At 40.8% G+C, this 22,842-nt stretch overlaps 1 protein-coding gene across 4 annotated transcripts in view; it reads right to left on the bottom strand.

The window, feature by feature from the left end:
- Positions 1-21,689, bottom strand: part of WFDC3 (WAP four-disulfide core domain 3) — a 148,540-nt gene extending 126,851 nt beyond the window's left edge. For all 4 annotated transcript variants that reach the window (XR_012226608.1, XR_012226607.1, XR_012226606.1 and 1 more), the window contains exon 1: positions 21,597-21,689. Coding sequence is in view for 1 of the 4 variants with exons in the window: in XM_073559322.1 (XP_073415423.1) it covers positions 21,597-21,672 (76 nt within the window). In the remaining 3 variants the exon portion in view is untranslated. The remainder of the gene's footprint in view (positions 1-21,596) is intronic.
- Between the last annotated feature and the right edge of the window lie 1,153 nt (positions 21,690-22,842).

Genomic DNA, 22,842 nt, shown 5'->3' on the forward strand with positions numbered 1-22,842 from the left:
TGGTTCTACATGCAAGATCCACAAAATCCAGCTGATGTATGGAATCCTACAAGCATTGCTTCCTGTAGTTGTTGATGGGTCAGGATTTATGGAATGCTGACATGTCACTATGCCTTGCAAGAAACTGAGTTGCAAAGTAAGGCCGCAGCGTTTAGTATTTGGTAAGTATTTTTATCAGTATGTGTAAGCCAAAACCAGGAGTGGAACAATCAGAGGAAAAGTATAATGGGAACACGTCACCACTTCTGTATTTTTCACATACTCCTGGTTTTGGCTAACAAATATTGATGTCAAATACTGACCAAATACTGAACGTGTGAACGTGGCCTAAGAGAGATGATAACTGCTTATATACTGCAGCATCACAGTGTCATTTTTTGATAGATATGTGTCATGGGTTTATCGCAACAGAGAGGAGCCTACTGCACTGATTAGAAGCACTTCACCTTCTTATTAAACAGTGTATATTTCTTTTGGCAGTGCAGTGGCTAATTTGCACTGTTGAGAGTTCTTGGAGCATTAAGGCTCTCAGCTGTACACTGTTAGCCATTCCTATCTCCTATATAATCGGGGTTCTGGCTAGCACTCATTGTCATAGTAGCTTTTGCAGCATGGTTGGTGGTTGTTGGTGGTTGTTATAGGAGAAGGCAGTTAGTGGATTTATCTGTGACTGTTGCTAGGTTTTGAGTGTGTGATAATTCCCTTTCTTCTCATACTTTGGTTTATCCCCATCCTCCACTCCTCAGTGCATTCCTCTGCTATATGTGTGAGTATATTTGTATGTTTGGTCATTTTTGTTACCCCTGTTTGTATTATCTTGTTAGTCTGGTTGGTGTACTATGTTACACTACTACTCCCCTCTTCCCTGGGTGGGGGAATGGTACAGATTGAAGGCGGATTCAGTAGCTAAGGCAAGGTATGTGTCTCTGGCGTCTTCACCATCAGAAGTAATCTGGGGAGCAGGGTGAACTAGGGCGTGTTAAATATTAATAATTCGTTAAATATTTCTTATTACACCCAGTTCTGTAGAATGCTTTAGCTTACATGACATAGGCTATTTTTAAGCTTGGCTCATGGTAGAAATGTCAGCTCACTACATATTTAAGTTTAGCCTTGAGGTAAATGTCAAACTCCATATATACCGAGATCACGTGCTTCAAGAGACGTATATAATTCATGGCTAACTGTAGAGGTCGCTCTTCTTCTTCCCTCACCATCATGAGACACAGACGCAAGATGACATAACTCAACAGCTGGTATGTTACTTTATTACGAAGAAGCCGAACTGAGAGACAGACGCCATTTGCCATGTGAGATCCCGGAGAGAAAGAAGAATACATGCTGCTTTGCTATGAACAATGGACAATATCTCTTTCACTTATTTTTATTCACCTGTTTTTCTGTAATAACCTTTCTTTGATGGAAGAATCCAAATAAACCACTATATTTTTATCTGGTAACTAGTCCTGAGTATTTTACAGGATATGCATTATTTTACATTGGAGAGCCAGCCAGATCTGAATTTTTGTACTTTTTTGCGGATTTCCCTCAACTTGCCCACACGGGGGATTGGACTTTGCTAACGTCAAATCATATGTGCAAGTTATCGGGAATTCCACTACTTACAAGAATCACACAGAACTTAGAAGTAAGAATTGCCAGATAGATTGAGAAGTACTACAAGTGCCAAAGAGCCAAGACGTGTGAAGACAACAAGCTGAGACATTTCAAGGTAAGAGAAATGGATGTCATTAATTGTCTTGCTAAGCAGAGTAAATTGAAATTTAAGTCTGTAGACAATTCTAATTCAGAAGTTTTATGGTTAAGTTTATATGCCGAGTGTGAACTCGAGAATCAGAGGTTAGATTCTAAGTTTTTCAATAGAGAAAGAGAGAGATTAAAAAATATTCTACAGATGGTAGATATATTTCATAGATCTGTGTCAGAGAAATCCAAAAATGATTGTTGTGATGTTCTCGAGATTGGCTGTAAAGTTAGGGAGATTGACTATAATCAAGTGTCTGTAGCGGCCATTGAAGGTGACCTTGCAGACGTGGAACAAGATGGAGAAGTAGGAGGAGACTTCAGAACTGACGTAGAGGACGTACAAGGGAAAGACGTACCACTAAAAATAGACGACTCACAGGCCCAAATTCGAAGGAAAACTTTGATAAAGATATGCCAAATAATTCCTGCATATGACAGCAAAATAGATGTTTGTAGAAACTCTGAAATTTTTGAAAGTTGTGCTGATAAATTTGATTTATCTAACGAGGAGAAGAATCAGTTGTTCAAAATGTGGATCCCTGTAAATTTTGCTAGGAGATTGTCTTTAAAGTTATCTGGTGAAACACATGAGAATTTAACTGATAAAGACAGATTAAAAATTCTCATTTTTTGTTCATCAAATGAAAATCATCCAGATATTGATATTCTTCAAAAATTAAGAATTGGTCGGAAGGAATGTATTTTTACGTTCATGTCCATATATGAACTTTTGTATAGAATGCTGAGTGAGAATGTCAAAACACCGTCCCTCATAAGGAGTTTTGTAAGCAAATTTTGGTTTCTAAATCCTGCATCTCGTGTTATTGCGTCACAAAAAGATTCTTTGTTTGAATGTGCGCAATCCCTTGATTTTGCCAGAAAACACGAGAATCGTGAGAGGAAAGTAAATTGTGCTAATTTTGTAAAGACAGGCAGAGTAAAATTTTATCAGAAGCCTGTATTAGCAAAGCCTTCTAAAATGAGTTTTCCCCAAAATCAAATCTACGAAGAAAGAAAAAGAAAATCACATGTTTGTTATAAGCCATATGGAATGATGCAAAAGAACACCGAAAAGACACAAATTGAATTAAGAAAAATGATGAGTTTTGATCTTCTTTCTGTAACAAAGATGGCCGAATTTGACAGACAGAAACAGGTGGTGAGTGACATCATGGCCTGTAAACTGAATACTCTGCTCCAAGAATCTATCAGCTTTAAAATGGCAAGAACCTTTCAGGATATTTTTTGCAGAGAAATAAGTATGGGTGTAGGAATTGGCTAGAAAAAGTAATTATATATATATATATTGTGTAACAGTGTTATACAATTAGTGAGTTATATGTAATTATTTTATAGGGTATAATCCTGTAGTTCAATGGTTTGTGGATATATACATATTCATACAGTATATATAGAGTGTTTGTAGAAGTAGAAATAGTAGAACTGTATTTTTTAATGAAAATTAAAATCTACATCAGTAATAATATTTAGAATTATATGATATTAACCTTATTTTTTATGTTTCCTTAGAATTTTCATTTCAAAGCAGGACTTAATCGGGAAAAATTATATTCCAAGGATTTATGCCTTTATTTACACAGGAAGTTGCAATAATTGCATGATTTTATATATCTAACCCTTAAAAGGAAATAACTAATTGCATTTAAAATATGTTCTGTATGTGTGCTTTACTGCATGGTTTGAATGGCAACCACAGCAGGGGAATTTGAACCTTGTTCTAATAATACAAGTATACCAGTATACTATGTCCCTGTTCCTTAGGGAAAGAATTTTTAAGGGGGTCTCAACTTTTGCAAACCAATGGAATTTTTTTTCCAGGCCTAAATGTCAAGTATAGCTATACATATACATATATTTATGTCATGTGGGGAATATTCAAAGAAATATTAAGAGACTAAATTTAAATAGTTTACAATGCATTGATAATTAGGATAATTTGGGTTAAAATACGTGTATTCATCACACCTTCGTATGTGAGGTATTTGGTTTAAAGTTAATATGTGACACAGTCTGAGTGACAGTGACTGAGTGTATGAGCAGCTGCTGAGCGAGTAATGTGATATGTTTGTGAGGCCTCAGGATCCTGAATGCATGAGAGAAAGAAAAAAAAACCCCAAAAGCTTTTATCTTTAGGAAATTATTAGAATATTAGGATATATAATGAAATATTATCTATACAACATATATTTCTATATTTCTATAGTAATTATTATTTCTTGATTTAGTTAATAGTGGATAAGTGCAAAGTGCAATCGCACATCAAAATGGTTTATGCAAATTAATTTTTCCAAAGGATAATTTTATGATATTCAAATTATTTTTAATTCTTTACACATCTTCAGACAAATAATGATATAAGCAAGTATAAATTCACATAATTTATACATTAATTATTTTTAATTTTGGTTTTGATAAATGAATTATTTCATAGAACAATATTTTTTGGTATTAAGGGGGAAAATATGTTTTTGATCCTGACTACATCATCACATTTGATTAATACCTCTTCTTCACACATTTTAATAGGAAAGAATATTAATAAGGTACAATGGTATAAGTATTGGGTATAATAACAAGTATTATAAAGAGTCATTTCTTTACACTAAGAGGAATTACATGCAAAGTTGCATAATTTGAATATTTTGATAACACAAGTTTATGACAATTATGAAATAATCCAGATCATGGAAATATTAAGGGTATATGTTACTGAAGACATAACTACTCTGCATCAACATAAAGGCCTTATTCTTATTCTTATTTTTATTCTTATTTTTCATTATTTTTAATTCTTTCACCAATATTTAGTAAAGTAATATCTACTGAGAATATTGCTTCATTAAATATAGCAATTATATGGTTCTATTACTAAGGAAAATGTTTCACTTCTGAGTTATATGCAACAATTCTTTTATTCATTCATTCGCTCACTCATATATTCTTATTTTGGTTCATGGCTTTACATTCCTACATATTATTAGTATAATAAATATATTCCTTATTAATAAAGATGATAACACTGGTTACATAAAACACAGTGACACCTATGGGTTGAAAAAGGTAATTACACCTATGACATAAAAAAATGTTCTATCACATGAAAAATGCCGATAATAATGTATTATCGTTTATTATTTCAAATATTGAAATCCATATATGGTACAAATTCTGATAATAATTTTATGGATATTACTGATTGCTATGGTACGCTGTGATATTATAGGATAGGAAAATTACCAGATTTGGTATAGAATAGGGAATGAAGACTTCAAGCAAGATACTGAAATTATGTTAATAAAGACTTTTCACATTTCTAAACTTCATTGATTTTTATCAGTTGCAAGAAGAAGAATGCCGCGATCCAGAAGTCCCAGAAGGTAACAAAGCTATGATTACTGAGTATAGACTGTGTTAATTACAAATGCAGTATCCACCACTGACAGTCACAAGTGCAGTATTCACCACTGACAGTCACAAGTGCAGTATCCACCACCGACAGTCACAATTAAAGTGTCTAACCTGACAACCAGAGGACGATGATCCTATGATGCTGAGATGAACGGTGTTATCACGTTCTTATCAAGTTCCAGAGGTTTTCAATCACCTGAAAAGCTTCGATGAAAGCTGGTGAACAATGAAGGTAATTAACCCTGACATATGTCCTGTGCATTAGGACAAGGACTGGTTATGGTGCTATGTTTAGCAAGGAAGAGTCATTTTAACCCTTGCTTTGCTGACCAAAGACGTCACACCTGTTCAAAGACCAGTGCCGATGGAGGATTCCAGAATATCCAAGGCGAGCCAATGTAAGCCCAGGTTTTTAAAGATGACACTGCACAGATATTAAAGCTGCATTTCATCTATAGACTTTGTTTCTTATCAACATTTGAATTTATGGACTTTGATTTGATACACCACACAATTCCTACAACATCTATATGCTATAAGAAAACTGTATTTTTAAAAGAACCAATAAGAAGACAGAAGACATCAAAATGAAGACCAGATGACATCAGATGATGACTGGACCTGAGATGCTTCAATTTAGACTTAGGGAAGTATAATTATACATATTTTATATGAATATTGTTCACGGCTTACCATAACATGAATTCACATCAATTATGTCATTGAGTACTTATAACGGTAATCTAATATTATTATTATTATTATTATTATTATTATTGATATTAAATAATTTTGTCAAAGAAGAAGAAAAGAAGAAAAAAGATCGTTATATTTGAGGGTTCCAATTAATGTCTGTCTCCCTCAAAAGGGGGAATTGTTAAATATTAATAATTCGTTAAATATTTCTTATTACACCCAGTTCTGTAGAATGCTTTAGCTTACATGACATAGGCTATTTTTAAGCTTGGCTCATGGTAGAAATGTCAGCTCACTACATATTTAAGTTTAGCCTTGAGGTAAATGTCAAACTCCATATATACCGAGATCACGTGCTTCAAGAGACGTATATAATTCATGGCTAACTGTAGAGGTCGCTCTTCTTCTTCCCTCACCATCATGAGACACAGACGCAAGATGACATAACTCAACAGCTGGTATGTTACTTTATTACGAAGAAGCCGAACTGAGAGACAGACGCCATTTGCCATGTGAGATCCCGGAGAGAAAGAAGAATACATGCTGCTTTGCTATGAACAATGGACAATATCTCTTTCACTTATTTTTATTCACCTGTTTTTCTGTAATAACCTTTCTTTGATGGAAGAATCCAAATAAACCACTATATTTTTATCTGGTAACTAGTCCTGAGTATTTTACAGGATATGCATTATTTTACAGGGCGCCACCTAGTGTTAGCATCAGGGGAAAAAGCCCCTGGTCTCGGGACACCCAACAACAGAGTCGTGACACACAGTGTACTAAAGAGGTCCGTTTTGACCACCTTTGATATTGTAAGACTGTACAAATACACCTAATTAATATACTGTACTTCTATTAACCCCTTCATGACCTGAGCTTTTTTCGATTTTGCGTTTTCGTTTTTCGCTCCACTTCTTTCCAGAGCCATAACTTTTTTATTTTTCCGTCAATATGGCCATGTGAGGGCTTATTTTTTGCGGGACGAGTTGTACTTTTGAACGACACCATTGGTTTAAGCATGTTGTGTACTTGAAAATGGGAAAAAAAAATTCCAAGTACGGTGAAATTGCAAAAAAAGTGCAATCTCACACTTGTTTTTTGTTTGGCTTTTTTGCTAGGTTCACTAAATGCTAAAACTGACCTGCCATTATGATTCTCCAGGTCATTGGGAGTTGATAGACTCCAAACGTGTAGGTTCTTTTTTATCTAAATGGTGAAAAAAATTCCAAAGTTTGCTGAAAAAAAAAAAGAATAAATAAATTTGCGTAATTTCCTAGACCCGTAGCATCTCCATTTTTCATGATCTCGGGTTGGGTGAGGGCTTATTTTTTGCGTGAGCTGACGTTATTAATGATACCACTTTTGTTCAGATATGTTCTTTTGATCGCCTGTAATGTCACGGTAACCAAAAAGCGTAATTCTGGCGTTTCTATTTTTTCGCTATGCTGTTTTGCGATCAGGTTAATCCTTTTTTTATTGATCGGGCGATTCTGAACGCGGCGATTCCAAATATGTGTATGTTTGATATTTTTTTTATTGTTTTATTTTGAATGGGGTGAACTTTTATATATATATATATATATATTTATTTTTTTTTTATATTTTTAAAAATATTTTTATTTAACTTTTGGCATGCTTCAATAGTCTCCATGTGAGGCTAGAATTTTCCATAGCTCGATCTGCTCTGCTACATAGAGGTGATGCTCAGATTGCCTCCATGTAGCAAAATTAGGAGACCTCTGGTTGTTATACCGACGAACTCATGACCCCCGATCACTTGACAGGGGTCAGTGGTGCGCGTATTTCCGGCCCAATGGCACTGTAAGGGGAGCGAGGAGGATGTATGAGGAAATGGTATAAGAGGGGGGATCGGTGCAAACACAATATAGTGAATGAGGGGATTGGGATGGATGTGGACACAGTATGGGGAGCGTAATGATGTGTGAGGAGACAGCATAGACAACGAGGGGGAAAATTTGTAAGGGGACAGTATAGTTATCGGGGGTTTGATGTGTGAGGAGTCAGTATGAGGGAGGAAATGTATGAGGAGACTATTGAAGGGAATAGTGTGAGGCGACAGTATCGGGGAGAAAAATGAGAGGGCACCGAATAAAGAATGTGATGAAAAGGCACAATATCAGTATAGAGACTGGGCACTATAGGGGGGACATAGTATGAGAGGACAGTGTGAAGAGGGGGCCCTGCATAGAAAGGAGAGGGCAGTGTAGAGGACATGTACCATAAGAGGGACAGTGTGTGAAAGTCATATTTTGTGCAGGGAACACAGTGAGAGGGAATTATTTATTTGGGGGCTCAGCACAGGGCAGATATTTTTTATTTAGGAGAATTATAATCATGCTGCTATTTTTAAAGGCATCATGTGCTGATGTGCTGCTGAAGACCAGAGAAGGTGGAAGTATGCAGAGATGAGCTGTGGATGTGAAAAGTCATTATGACATCTGCACAAGATGAATAAAAGTGTTACGAAGGTGTTGGGACTTTGGAACTAGGGACGCCCTGGTCTATCTCTGTCCCCAGGATTACTCCTGAAGGTGGAGGCGCCGGGTTCTCGCGCCTTGCTATGCTCCTAAATCTTCCTTGATTTGTCTCCTCCCCCACACAGGGTAGTGGGAAGCTTAAGTGTACAGGAACACACTAACCAGACAAACAGGAGAAGGCAAACAGGGATAAATGAAAATAACCATACAAAATACTCACACTGAAGAACAGAGTGGGACACAGAGGAGTTAAAGGAAGGAGAAACCAAAAAGGTAATGATGAGGATGTCCACACAGATAAAACTTCAAGCAACAATCTCCTGAACAATGTCCAAACACTAACTCCAACCACAAACTATACCTACAACTTGAAAACCAGGCAGCAAGAACTAATACTACTAATCCCTAAGTGCCAGAAGAGCATATATAGCAGAAAGGAGTGGCCAACACTGAAAAGCTGGGACAATCCAAGTAGGAAAGCTCCAGGAGCATCAACTGAGCAGATTAACCCTTGCACTGCTTACAAGTTAAAAAACTGCACTGTTTCAGGGGAGTCTGTCACCCCATTTTTGGCCTATACGCTGCGGCCACCGCTATCAGGGGCTTATCTACAGTATTCTGTAATGTGGGCTGTGCCCACCATGCGAAAAGTAAGCAGAACATGTGCGGATGGTACCCACGGTCCGGAGGAGAGGAGACTGTCCTCCGGGCTGTGGGTACCATATCCCTGTAAAAAATAGAATTAAAATTAAAAAATCAGGTTATATTCACCTTCCGATGTCCCGTGCAGCGTTCCCAGGCTTTAGCGATACACGCGGCAGCTCCCGTTCCCAGTAATGCATTGCGATGCCCTTTGCTGATGTTGCTATCTCGCAATAATATAGCGGTCTCGCCGCGACGTCATCAAAGGTGACTGCCGCAATGCATCACTGGGACCTGCCGGAGCATCGCGGAGGCCTGGGGACGCTGTGAGGGATGTAGGATGGTGAATATAACCTGATTTTTGATTTTTTTTATTATTTTTAGCATTAGCATGCTGCATAGCTGCATAGGCAGCCTCAATAGTAAAAAGTTGGTCACATTCGTCAAACACTTTATTTTTGACGAGTGTGACCAACCTGTCAATCAGTTCTCCAAGCGATGCTACAGATCGCTTGGAAAACACTAGTATTCTGCAAGCTAATTATTCACCTTCCGATGTCCCGCGCAGCATCCCCAGGCTTCAGCGATACACGCGGCAGGCCCCGTTCCCAGAAATGCATTGCGATGACCCTTGCTGACGTTGCTATCTCGCGATAATGTACGTAGCGGAATTCTCGCGGTAACTCCCGCGGGAGTTCCGCTACGTGTGCACTTAGCCTAAATGTTTGTGATACTGACTAATGTAGTTTCTGTATGGTCCGCAGGCTAATTATGACTGATGACAACAACTCCCATTATCTCTTTGCCATTGTTAAGGACATACTGGGAGTTGTAGGTTCATGAGACACAAATGTATATGGGTCTGACCTGACATTACAATTAATGTACCATGAACTGATGGTAGTATTGGTGATGAATTCATGGTTCCGGTTATTTATTCATTTAATAATAGTGTTTATGGTGATGTATTTCTGTACTGATAGTTCTTCTGGTGCTGAATTCATGTGAAAAAAGTGGTCCCAATGATGTATTAATGTATTGTAAGGTAGCGCTTGTCATTAAGGTAGGGGATACTCACTAGGCAGCCGATAAATCAGGTCCGGCAGAGGTTTCTCAACATAACTCAGTCCATTCGGTTTATTATGCAGCATAAACCAAAGCAATATGCAACAGAAAGTTCATATCAAACAGCATAGCGTCCATGACAGAGCTCCCCTCTGTTAACCCTGTGGTCACACAGGCTTTGCTATGTCCGGTACACAGGCTCTCTAGCCTCACAGTTATATCCCCTGTCCAGGTTACCTCACAGCTGCTTCTCAGTGCAGGCATTCATTCCCTCTCCTGGGAACTCTCAGACACGTGCAGCCATGATACACAGCGTCCACTCAGGAAGGCAGACACATCTTCCAGACGAGACCTTCCAAACGGACCAACCGGGTCCAAGCATTCACTGGCTATGACCTAATCGCAGGTCCTACAACCAGTCATACACATATACTTTACTATGGCGTTCTAGACCCACGCCCCAGGGGGGGAGTTGTAGGTGATTGATCTCACCCGTTTCACCAATCACCTGAAGGATTCTCCCTAACACATTGGAACAAAAGATCTGCTCTGCTGATCAGCACATAATCAAGCCTTCATCCCAAGGCCACCCACCTTGAGATACATTACGATCATTCAGCATCCTACTCCTATTAGCACACTGGAAATGCTTATATGCCTGTCCTGGGACACCCACACAGCGCCCCCTAGCGAACACAGTGGTCACTACACCACATACCTCCCCCCTCTGCTCAAACTTGTGGGGTTGAACACACAACATTACCCCGGGATCTCGAGACCGGGCACTCATAACACCTTGCCCAACAGGTTGAGAGAACCGTCTCCGTCTATCATACAGCCTCATCCCTACGTTAGGCCCCATTCCCCAGCGGTCAGAATATGGGCCTTGGTACTTGGCCTTCCAGTCACAGTCTGTCTGCGTCATTAGACTGTTTAGTCTCCATCCTTTCTCTATCTGTTCCATTCCCCGACAATCTCTCCTTCTTGGTGTGGTCATACATCTTAGTTGAGCCTACTGTCATGCCTGAGTCAGAGTCATTCAGTGTCTCACAGGGGCTAAGGTCTCTCAGCCTTGTACTGGCCATCGCACTGCCACTCGCAGACTTCTGATGTCCTTGCCATGCTGTTAGTTTTCGGCCACCTGCCATGTCACTTCTTGGAGGAACCCTCCGGGTCCTTACATCTTGGGTTGAAGGCGGCCGCCACCTGGTGTTCCGTACCTCTTTATTGATCCGCAGTCGGTCCAGCCTCAACTGTTCAATCTCTTGCAGGTATATCACTCGATACTCCCAGAGCATCCGAAACTTTCTCAGGCTTTCCATGGAGCCAACCACAATGATGGGAACCATGGCCTCTTTACTGGATACCTGGTCTTCATCATCAGGAGGGATCCTCACCCTCACCACACTGGAGATATTTACAAGGTCTTGCATTACCTTCCCGAGTCTTCCAATGATTCTCCCAATCAGACCTTTGGGTACCGGAATTACATCTTTCCACAAACCCAGCCGATCCATAGCCTCCCTTGCTAACTCTAGGCGTCGAGCAGCTTTCATATTACTCCGCCTAACCAATTGTTTGGTGTGGAGACATTGCAAATGCATCTCTTTCAGGACAGCTACCCGGTTTGCTGTGTCTTCCCTGGCTGATATTATCACCAACCGCTGAGTCTCAGGTGCCCAATGCACCTTACATGCTTTGACGGCCTTTTTAAAAGCCTCATGCACACCTTCCTCAGTGCAGGCTTCTTGCATGCCTTCAGGTACCTCAATCACAGATTTGAAGGTCGTGGTCTTGCTCTATTCCTGGACAGAAGGCTCTGGCTTTATGACGGACACTTCCCTCACTACAGTTGTCTTGACCGGGTGACTGTCTTCTTCAGCTCTTGGCTCTAACTCTTCATGAGATTTAGCCTCTTCCCGACCCTTTGCCAAGATGGGTACTGGCAGTTCCTTCTTGTTAGCACTCGGCCCCGGCCGCTGTAAGACTTCGTCCTGTTGAGGGAGGGCTAAATTAATCCTTCACGGTTGACCAAGTGATTTCCAAATTAATTCACAGGATGTTGCTAGCAACGGGGAATGACCAAAAGGGAGATGTGTCTCTGTATGGGAGGATCAAGGCAAATCACTAAGCCCGTTTATTTTGTCACCTCTTTTTATAGTATTTTGCTTAATTATGCAAAGTACATAGCTACCAATGGCATCATCGTAATACATTTACTTTGTAAGCCCTAGCTGCGTGACTTAGAAAATAGAACAATAGCACGGTTATGATTGGGTCACTGAGGAGGAAAACAAAACCAATCTTAGTCACAGAAAACCAGAGAGGTTGGTAACTAAGCGGATTGAAGACCCCTGATCCTAACCACAACAACTTGAAGTAGCTGTGGAGCGTACCAACGATAATTCTAGATGCCTCATCACAGCCGGAGGACTAAATAAGCTTAAAGCAAGAAAAGGGGAAATCTAAACTGCCCCAGAGCAGACCCCAAAGGAATAGACAGCCCCCACACATGTATTGACAGTGAAACAAGATGAAAACACAAACACAGGTAGGAAAATAGGCTGAGCAAACGATGGGGCCCACACTAACTAGAAAGGACAGGAAAGGAAAGATACTGTCTGCAATCACGCCAAAAAAACCTGCAAAAATGTCCAACACTTCACCCACTATATCAGCACTCTGGCATATTCTGAGAACAGAGCAAAAGGAGTCCAATCTAATAATGGACAAAAAGCAAACTGGCACATTCAGTGACATAAGAATGGAAATTCAGCACAGCCCCAGCCGGGGCTGGCTAAGCACACAAAAACTGAATAAACCAAACCAAATCAAGTGTGGACAATAGCAGAGAACACTTAGCTTGAGAAGGCAGGAACTGAACTGGAAACTAGAACCTCAGGAGGCAGGAAAAAAAATCACCAGCATGGGAAAAGGGAGTCGGCTGTCTTAAATCCAGTCTTAGACTCCAGATGTCCAATCCTCGTCCTCATTATCAGGTGGCAGGTCTCTGTTAATTAGATCAGCTTCATTACCTCCTGCCACCAGCAGAGGAAGCCCGGAAAGAGAACTCACGACTCCTCTGTCAACACAACCAGCTCCTTCACCATGAACCCGAGGCAGACCAGAAAATGAGTTCACAACAAGCACATTCTTCAGGGTCTCATATCTTGTACAAGCTGGAACAGTCTGGTTTCATAACAACCATGAACTTTCATCTAGTTAAGTTACAAAATGTAACTCGTAAACAACAAAATGGCGTCGCAAGCACAAAAATGGAGTCTGGTGAAGAAGATGTCCCGTACATCTGAATACTGTACTTCATAGTTCAAGCTCTTCTCTCGCAGAAGACCTGTTAATGCTCCTCTGAGTTATTCCATCTCTTCCCGAAGGGTCTTGTTTACGTTTTGCCACATTGACAGGTGACCTCTGAGCTCCAAGACTTCTTTCTCAAGCCCCTTCACCCTGTGCTCGGCCATTTGTCTCAGGACCCTTTCTCGTTCGAGATGTTCTTCAACTGTCTCTTTTATCAACTGTATCTCATGATCTTGTTCTCGTTTGGCCAGCACGTGTCACACCACTACATCTTTAATTATATTTTCAAAGGGTACCACTGGGTCAGTCCCGTCAGCTGAGTGAACCCTCCCGTTACCGTCTAACCGTGTTTCTACTCCAGTTGTCTCCTCAGTCAGGTCAACGTCAGTCCTGTCACGAGACATCAGTTGGGCAGATGTACCCCTTCTTCCGGTCACTTCTACCTCTGACCTATCAACTTTAGGAGGCATCACCGTCTCAGTGTCTGCTGGCCCCACAGTAGAAACGTCTCCATCATCTGGCCATACATCATCAAAAAAACAAAGTCCCGGCCCCTCTCAAAGGCATACACTAAGTCAGGTGGTATCCCACCACCTTGGCACCCAACGCTTTTGGACCCCTCAAACATTACTCTGTCTACCGCATAGTTCACAGTGAGCCCATGTTTGCAGCGCACATGGACATTTATCTCGGTCAGACAGAAAGTGAGAGGAGTTCCTGTCAGAGTCACCTGAATCTTTGAGTTCAGCCGACCCGAGACTCCTTCCCGGTTTAGCATCACGGTACACACCTGTTGCCCATCGTTATCCGGCAAGCATGTCCCGCACTCTGAAAAAGTCATACACGAACACTGCGGCTCCTCAGACATGTCCACTGAGGTACCCAGTGCTGCCCCTTTTTGGACCACCCCGATTTGGGTCGCTGCCCCCTCTGGGACTCCACCCCTTTTTGGGTTACACTGGAAATTCTTATACGCCTGTCCTGGGTCACCCACACAGTGCCCCCTAGCGGACACAGTGGTCACTACACAGTACCAATGGTTCTTCTGGTGATATATTCATGTACTAATGGGGTCCCAGTGATGTATTCATGTACTTATGGTGGTTCTGGTGATGTATTCATGTACTGATGGAGGCTCTAGTGATCTATTTCTGTACTGTTAGTGGTTCTTGTGCTGTATTTCTTTTCTGATGGGGATTCAGGTGATGTGGTTCTGGTGATATATTTCTGTACTGATAAGGGTCGTGATGCTGTATTTCTGTACTGCTGGGGACTCTACTGACGTACTTCTGTATTGGTGATAGTTCTGGTGATGCATTCTTGTGCTGTTATTGGCTCTGATCCTGTACACATGTAACAATCCATAACTTGAAAGATTACGCTATACATGTCTATGTTAATAAAGTTTTGCATCATCTAACAAGGGTTGCTATGTTATTATTTATATTAGGAGCATTAAAGGGGTTGTCCAAGTTTGTAGTGAAAGTCCGCAGTTAATCTATGTGACTGCAGACTTCTGAATTCTCACAGCATGCACTGCTGTCAGGATTCTCTGGTGCCAGCGGTGAGAGTAGAAGGTCACGAAACTGCAAGCATGCAATTTACATACATGTGGTCATGTGCCATCTAGACATACATGGCCTCGCTCAATGAAAATGAATTGAGCAAGGCAAGACACATCTAGACGGAATGTGGTTGTAAGTTTGCAAATCGCATACTTTCGCTCACATGACCATCTACACTTGCCACCACCTTGGGAGAATCGTAAAAGTGTGCAGTGCATGCGCTGTGAGAATTCAAAAGCCGGCAGTCACCTAGAGTTACTGCAGACTTTCTACACAAACCTGGACAAGTCTTTTAATTATAAAATTAAGCCTAGTAGCATGCCAATCCTTAAAGCATGTAATATTCTCAATGTCAGGATTCAGCTCTTTTTGCTAGTTCCAGCAGTCATCACATGGCTACTTCACTCATATGTCATTTTTATATTACAATCATGGGACAATTAGCTTTTCTTCCTGCTTCTCTCAGTTTTTCACTGAACATTGAGAGAAATAGGAAAACCAGCTCGTCAACACATGGGTGTAAATAAGAAAATCGCTTATGAAAGACTATCTAAAACTACATGAAGGCGGAGGGCACCAAACTGAATTCGTGCCTCTGGTGTCGGTAAACCTAGATACACCTCTGGGATTGGAAGGTAAGAACCAGCTGAATTTTATTACCATCAAAATTCCATCTTTCGCAATATGTTTCTGTTTGTCTATTTAAGAAATTCAATACAATTTCTATTAACGAACATCTACATACTACAGAGCTTCTTAATAAAAGCACAAAATGAAACACTTTACCTAAAGTTTAACCCCTTAGTGACAGAGCCAATTTGCAGCTTAATGACCAGGCTAATTTTTACAAAGCTGACCACTGTCAATATACACTCACTGGCCACTTTATTAGGTACACCTGTCCAACTGTGTGTTAAGACTTAATTTCTAATCAGCCAATCACATGGCGGCAACTCAGTGCATTTAGGCATGTAGACATGGTCAAGACAATCTCCTGCAGTTCAAACCGAGCATCAGTATGGGGAAGAAAGGTGATTTGAGTGCCTTTGAACGTGGCATGATTGTTGGTGCCAGAAGGGCTGGTCTGAGTATTTCAGAAACTGCTGATCTACTGGGATTTTCACGCACAACCATCTCTAGGGTTTACAGAGAATGGTCCGAAAAAGAAAAAAAATCCAGTGAGCGGCAGTTCTGTGGCCGGAAATGCCTTGTTGATGCCAGAGGTCAGAGGAGAATGGGCAGACTGGTTCGAGCTGATAGAAAGGCAACAGTGACTCAAATTGCCACCCGTTACAACCAAGGTAGGCAGAAGAGCATCTCTGAACGCACAGTGCGTCGAACTTTGAGGCAGATGGGCTACAGCAGCAGAAGACCACACTGGGTACCACTCCTCTCAGCTAAGAACAGGAAACTGAGGCTACAATTTGCACAAGCTCATCGAAATTGGACAGTAGAAGATTGGAAAAACGTTGCCTGGTCTGATGAGTCTCGATTTCTGCTGCGACATTCGGATGGTAGGGTCAGAATTTGGCGTAAACAACATGAAAGCATGGATCCATCCTGCCTTGTATCAACGGTTCAGGCTGGTGGTGGTGGTGTCATGGTGTGGGGAATTTTTTCTTGGCACTCTTTGGGCCCCTTGGTACCAATTGAGCATCGTTGCAACGCCACAGCCTACCTGAGTATTGTTGCTGACCATGTCCATCCCTTTATGACCACAATGTACCCAACATCTGATGGCTACTTTCAGCAGGATAATGCGCCATGTCATAAAGCTCGAATCATCTCAGATTGGTTTCTTGAACATGACAATGAGTTCACTGTACTCAAATGGCCTCCTCAGTCACCAGATCTCAATCCAATAGAGTATCTTTGGGATGTGGTGGAACGGGAGATTCGCATCAGGGATGTGCAGCCGACAAATCTGCGCCAACTGTGTGATGCCATCATGTCAATATGGTCCAAAATCTCTGAGGAATGCTTCCAGCACCTTGTTGAATCTCTGCCACGAAGAATTGAGGCAGTTCTGAAGGCAAAAGGGGGTCCAACCCCTTACTAGCATGGTGTACCTAATAAAGTGGCCAGTGAGTGTATGAGGTTATAACTCTGGAACGCTTTAACAGATCCTGCTGATTCTGAGATTGTTTTTTTTCATGACATATTGTACTTCATGGTAGTGGTAAAATTTCTTCGATATGACTTGCCTTTATGTTTGAAAAAAAGAAATATGGCAAAAAAATGTTAAAATTTTGCAATTTCCAAACTTTTAATTTTTATGCCCTTAAATCAGAGAGATATGTCACATAAATACTTAATAAATAACATTTCCCACATGTCTGCTTTACATCAGCACAATTTTGGAAACAAAATTTACTTTGTTAGGAAGTTATAAGGGTTAAAAGTTGACCAGCGATTTCTGATTTTTACAAAAAAATTTACAAAACCATTTTTTTAGGGACCACCTCACATTATTTGAAGTCACTTTGAGGGGTCAATATGATAGAAAATAGCCAAAAGTGACACCATTCTAAAAAAACTGCACCCCTCAAGGTGTTCAAAACCACATGCAAGAAGTTTATTAACCCTTTACGTGCTTCACAGGAACTGAAGCAATGTGGAAGGAAAAAATTAACATTTAACTTTTTTTTTACAAACATTTTACTTCAGAACCAATTTTTTTATTTTCACAAATGTAAAAAGAGAAAATGAACCAGAAAATTTGTTGTGCAATTTCTCCTGAATACACCGATACCCCATATGTGGGGGTAAACCACTGTTTGGGCACACGGTAGGGCTTGGAACGGAGGAGCGCCGTTTGACTTTTTCAGTGCAGAATTGCCTGGAATTGAGATTGGAAGCCATGTTGCGTTTGGAGAGCCCCTGATGTGCCTAAACAGTGGAAACCCGAAACAAAAGACACCATTTTTTAAACTAGACCCCTTAAGGAACTTATCTAGATGTGTGGTGAGTACTTTGAACCCCCTAGTGCTTCACAGAAGTTTATAACGCAGAGCAGTGAAAATAAAAAATCCTTTTTTTTCCTCAAAAAGAATTTTTTAGCCCACTATTTTTTAATTTCACAAGGGTAACAGGAGAAATTGGACCACAACGGTTGTTGTGCAATTTGCCCTGAGTACGCTGATACCCTATATGTGGGGGGGGAACCACTGTTTGGGTGCATGGGAGAGCTTGCAAGAGAAGGAGTGCCGCTTTGGAATGCAGACTTTGATGGAACGTTCTGCAGGGGTCATATTGCATTTGCAGAGCCCCTGATGTGCCTAAACAGTAGAAACCCCTCACAAGTGACCCCATTTTGGAAACTAGACCCCCCCAAGGAGCTTATCAAGATGTGTGGTGAGCACTTTGAACCCCCAAATGCTTCACAGAAGTTTATAACACAGAGCTGTGAAATAAAAAATCATTTTTTTTCATCAAAAATGAATTTTAGCCCGCTATTTTTTATTTTCCCAAGGGTAACAGGAGAAATTGGAGCACAAAAGTTGTTGGTAAATTTGTCCTGAGTACACTGATATACTATATGTGGGAGGGAACCACTGTTTGGGTGAATGGGAGAGCTCAGAAGGGAAGGAGTGCCGTTTTGAAATGCACACTTTGATGGAATGTTCTGCGGGCGTCATATTGCGTTTGCAGAGCCCCTGATGTACCTAAACAGTAGAAATCCCCCACAAGTGACCCCATTTTGGAAACTAGACCCCCCCCCAAGGAGCTTATCATGATGTGTGATGAGCACTTTGAACCACCAAGTGCTTCACAGAAGTTTATAATGCAGAGCTGTGAAAATAAAAAAATCATTTTTTTTTCATCAAAAATGATTTTTTATCCCGCTAGTTTTTACTTTCACAAGAGTAGCAGGAGAAATTGGACCACAAGAGTTGTTGTGCAATTTGTCCTGAGTACGCTGATACCCTATATGTGGGGGGAACCACTGTTTGGGCGCATGGGAGAGCTCAGAAGGGAAGGAGCGCCATTTTGGAATGCAAACTTTGATGGAATGTTCTACAGGCGTCATGTTGCCTTTGCAGAGCCCCTGATGTGCCTAAACAGTAGAAACCCCCCCACAAGTGACCCCATTTTGGAAACTAGACCCCCCCAAGGAGCTTATCTAGATGTGTGGTGAGCACTTTGAACCCTCAAGTGCTTCACAGAAGTTTATAACGCAGAGCCGTGAAAATAAAAAATCATTTTTTTTCCACAAAAATTATTTTTTAGCCCCCAATTTTTTTATTTTCACAAGGGTAACAGGAAAAATTAGACCCCCAAAGTTGGTGTGCAATTTTTCCTGAGTACGCCGATGCCCCATATGTTGGGGTAAACCACTGTTTGGACACACGTCGGGGCTCGGAAGGGAGGGAGCACCATTTTACTTTTTGAACGCAAAATTGGCTGGAATCAATGGCGGCGCCATGTTGCGTTTGGAGACCCCCTGATGTGCCTAAATAGTAGAAACCTCTCAATTCTAGCTCCAACCCTAACCCTAACACACACCTAACTCTAATCCCAACCCTAACTCTAATCCCAACCCTAACCCTAATCCCTAATCCTAACCCTAATTCCAACCCTAACCCTAATTCTAACCCTATACCTAATTCTAACCCTAAACCTAACCCTAACTCTAATGGAAAAATGAAAATAAATATATTTTCTTTAATTCATTATTTTTCCATACCTATGGGGGTCATAAAGGGGGGTTTATTTACTATTTTTTAAACCACTGTTTGGGCACACGTCGGGGCTTGGAAGGGAGGGAGCACCATTTTACTTTTTGAACGCAAAATTGGCTGGAATCAATAGTGGCGCCATGTTGCATTTGGAGAGCCCCTGATGTGCCTAAATAGTGGAAACCCCTCAATTCTAGCTCCAACCCTAACCCTAACACACAACTAACTCTAATCCCAACCCTAACTCTAATCCCAACCCTAACCCTAATCCTAATCTCTAACCCTAATCCTAACCCTAATCCCAACCCTAACCCTAATTCTAACCCTAATTCCAACCCTAACCCTAATTCCAACCCTAATTCTAACCCTAAACCTAACCCTAACTCTAATGGAAAAATGAAAATAAATATATTTTCTTTAATTCATTATTTTTCCATACCTATGGGGGTCATAAAGGGGGGTTTATTTACAATTTTTTTTATTTTGAGCACTGTAATAGGGTCTGTCACAGCGACCAAAATGAACCAATAGGAAAAATCTCCCTATTGTTGCCGGGTACCGGCCGGCAGATCTCGGCGGGCGCACTGCGCATGCGTCCACCATTTTCTTCCCGGAAGAAGGTGTCGGCACCCATAGAGGGGAAGCACGCAGGCCAAGGACCACCGGGAGGTACCGGGGGGGATAGAGGACCCTATTTCTCTCTCCTCTGATGTGCGGTCACATCAGAGGAGAGAGAAATTAAATGGCACATCAGACTTTTTTTCTTTACGGTCACAGTTATACGGTTAATAACGGCAATCGCAAAAGCGAGGTAGGTAAAAACCGACCCGAATCAAGTTCTCTGGGGTCTCAGCTACCCCTGGCAGCCGAGACCACGGAGAAAATCTGACTCTGAGGGACGCTATACACTTTTTCCACAGCATTAACGGCGCTGTGGTTTAAGTACCCTTAACTACCGCCGTTAACAGGCGTATCGGCAGTCGTTAAGGGGTTAAACGTCCAATATTATTTTCACACAGAACAAGATTAGGAAGAAGACAAATCTACTGATAGATCAGTAGAACATAGTTTTGCCTCTACATTATATAAGTCACTATATCGGCCACATTTAGAACAGTCTGTACAATTTTAGTCTCCATTGGGGTCAGAAGATTACAGCCGAACTAGAGTGGGTGCAGATAAAAGCAACCAAATTTAATAGGGGAATGAGTGAACAGCAATATCAAGACAAGTTCTCAAACTTAGGGTTATTCAGTTTAGAAAAATGGTAGCTTAGAGGCGCTCTTATTACAATGTATAAATATATCTAGGCCTGAAACAAAAGACAGGGGGCACCCTTGCTATGAAACTTGTTAACCAATGTAAAATAATAAACGCTGTGCACATGCTGCGGAAAATTCTGCAAAGATTTGCTGGGGTTTATTTTCTGCAGCATGTCAATTCTTTGTGTGGAATCCGCAGCGTTTTTACACCTGCGTGCACATACCCTTATATGGGGCAAATAGCATCTGCCTAGAAGGGTTTTTGTCTTTCAATGAATCAATATAGTAGGTTTAACTTCATGAACTTTTGTCTTCTTTCAATTGTAAAACTATGAAACTAACTGTTGGCATTCATAGACAGTACACTCTCCCTAAGTTTTGGTGCAGGGAAGCCATTAATCCCTTACATTTTCAGTGCTTTCTGACTTGGGGGGTTTAGAATAGGCATAAAAGAGCCCTTCTCATTTTGGTAAAGGTTTGTGATATACTGCATCCTTAGGCATATTTTGTAGCACTTATTTGAGAAAAAGCATGATGTTGGGCTTTCGAAAGAAGAAAACAGCGCAAGTTATGTATTTCAACTCAATTTAAAAGTTGGTACTAATGTGTACAAACTACTTACATTATAAATGGTATCTAGTAGATCTAGCATTTACAGTACTCTTCGTAACTTACCTGCTGATGATATTCTTAGAGCAACAAGACTGATCAAGAGCCCCAGGAAGGAGAGTTGAAATCTATTCATTGTCATCTTTGTGATGGGGATGGCAGTTGTAATGATTTGTACAGTAGCAACCTGTTATAAATATGTAGTCAGTGTGGGTGGTGGCCTGGCATACAATGGAAAGGCAGAAACACTGAGATTGTATTTGTGTTCTGTACAATAACACTAATAGTCAAGTCACATCCATACAATGATTGCAAAATTTCCTAGGACCCCTACCATCTACACCTTCGGCTTGGGACAGTTCATAGAGTCCCATGGTTTGCAGTATCACCTCTACGCCGATGACATGCAGATCTACCTATCTGGAACCAACCTCGCCTCCTTACTGACTGAAATCCCACAATGTCTGAGAACATTCAATGTCTGAGAACATTTGAATGTGAACTCTGGTTATTGAACTTCAAGGTAGCATAGGAACATGCAAAACCTGTTGGCCTGCTACGTTAAGTGAGCTGACCTCATTACTTAGTAAAGAAAGAAATTGAAAATTAAAAGAAGTCTATCTGGGCCTAGTTGAAGTAGGGATGCATGGTTCTTCCAGCAGTCATTGGCATTAAATTTCCTATACAGTATGTAGGATGTGGGATGAATATGTATGAACCACATCTTGTCTAAGGTGCTTCACTCTCATTATGTGACTCCACACAGATCAAGGTCAAGCTGCAACGACAACATCTGTACTCCTCTTGGCTATGTCGCAGAGTAATGTAGTAAAACCAGTAAATACTTTATTGCATCTGACTCATAGTGATGTTTTACGAGTTTTGTGTTGTAATACAGCTTCAAATGTTGCAAAATGTGTGCACAAATCAAAGTTGAGCAAAAATGTTGCAACGTTTGGCATTTTTAGGCTAATCCTGGAATGCTTTGTCAAAATTGGTTTAAAATGGGCCAAGTCCGTCCACCAAACCCCTCAAAATTTATGCTAATTTATGCTGGAACAGCATGTACAGTTGTGGCCAAAAGTACTGACACCCCTGCAATTCTGTCAGATAATACTCAGTTTCTTCGTGAAAATGATTGCAAACACAAATTCTTGGTATTATTATCTTCATTTAATTTGTCTTAAATGAAAAAACACAAAAAGAATTGTCCTAAAGCCAAATTGGATATAATTCCACACCAAACATAAAAAAGAGGGTGGACAAAAGTATTGGCACTGTTCGAAAAATCATGTGATGCTTCTCTAATTTG

This window comes from Dendrobates tinctorius, unplaced genomic scaffold, assembly GCF_039654945.1.
Source record: "Dendrobates tinctorius isolate UK_male_01 unplaced genomic scaffold, ASM3965494v1 ptg000270l, whole genome shotgun sequence".
Taxonomy (NCBI): domain Eukaryota; kingdom Metazoa; phylum Chordata; class Amphibia; order Anura; family Dendrobatidae; genus Dendrobates; species Dendrobates tinctorius.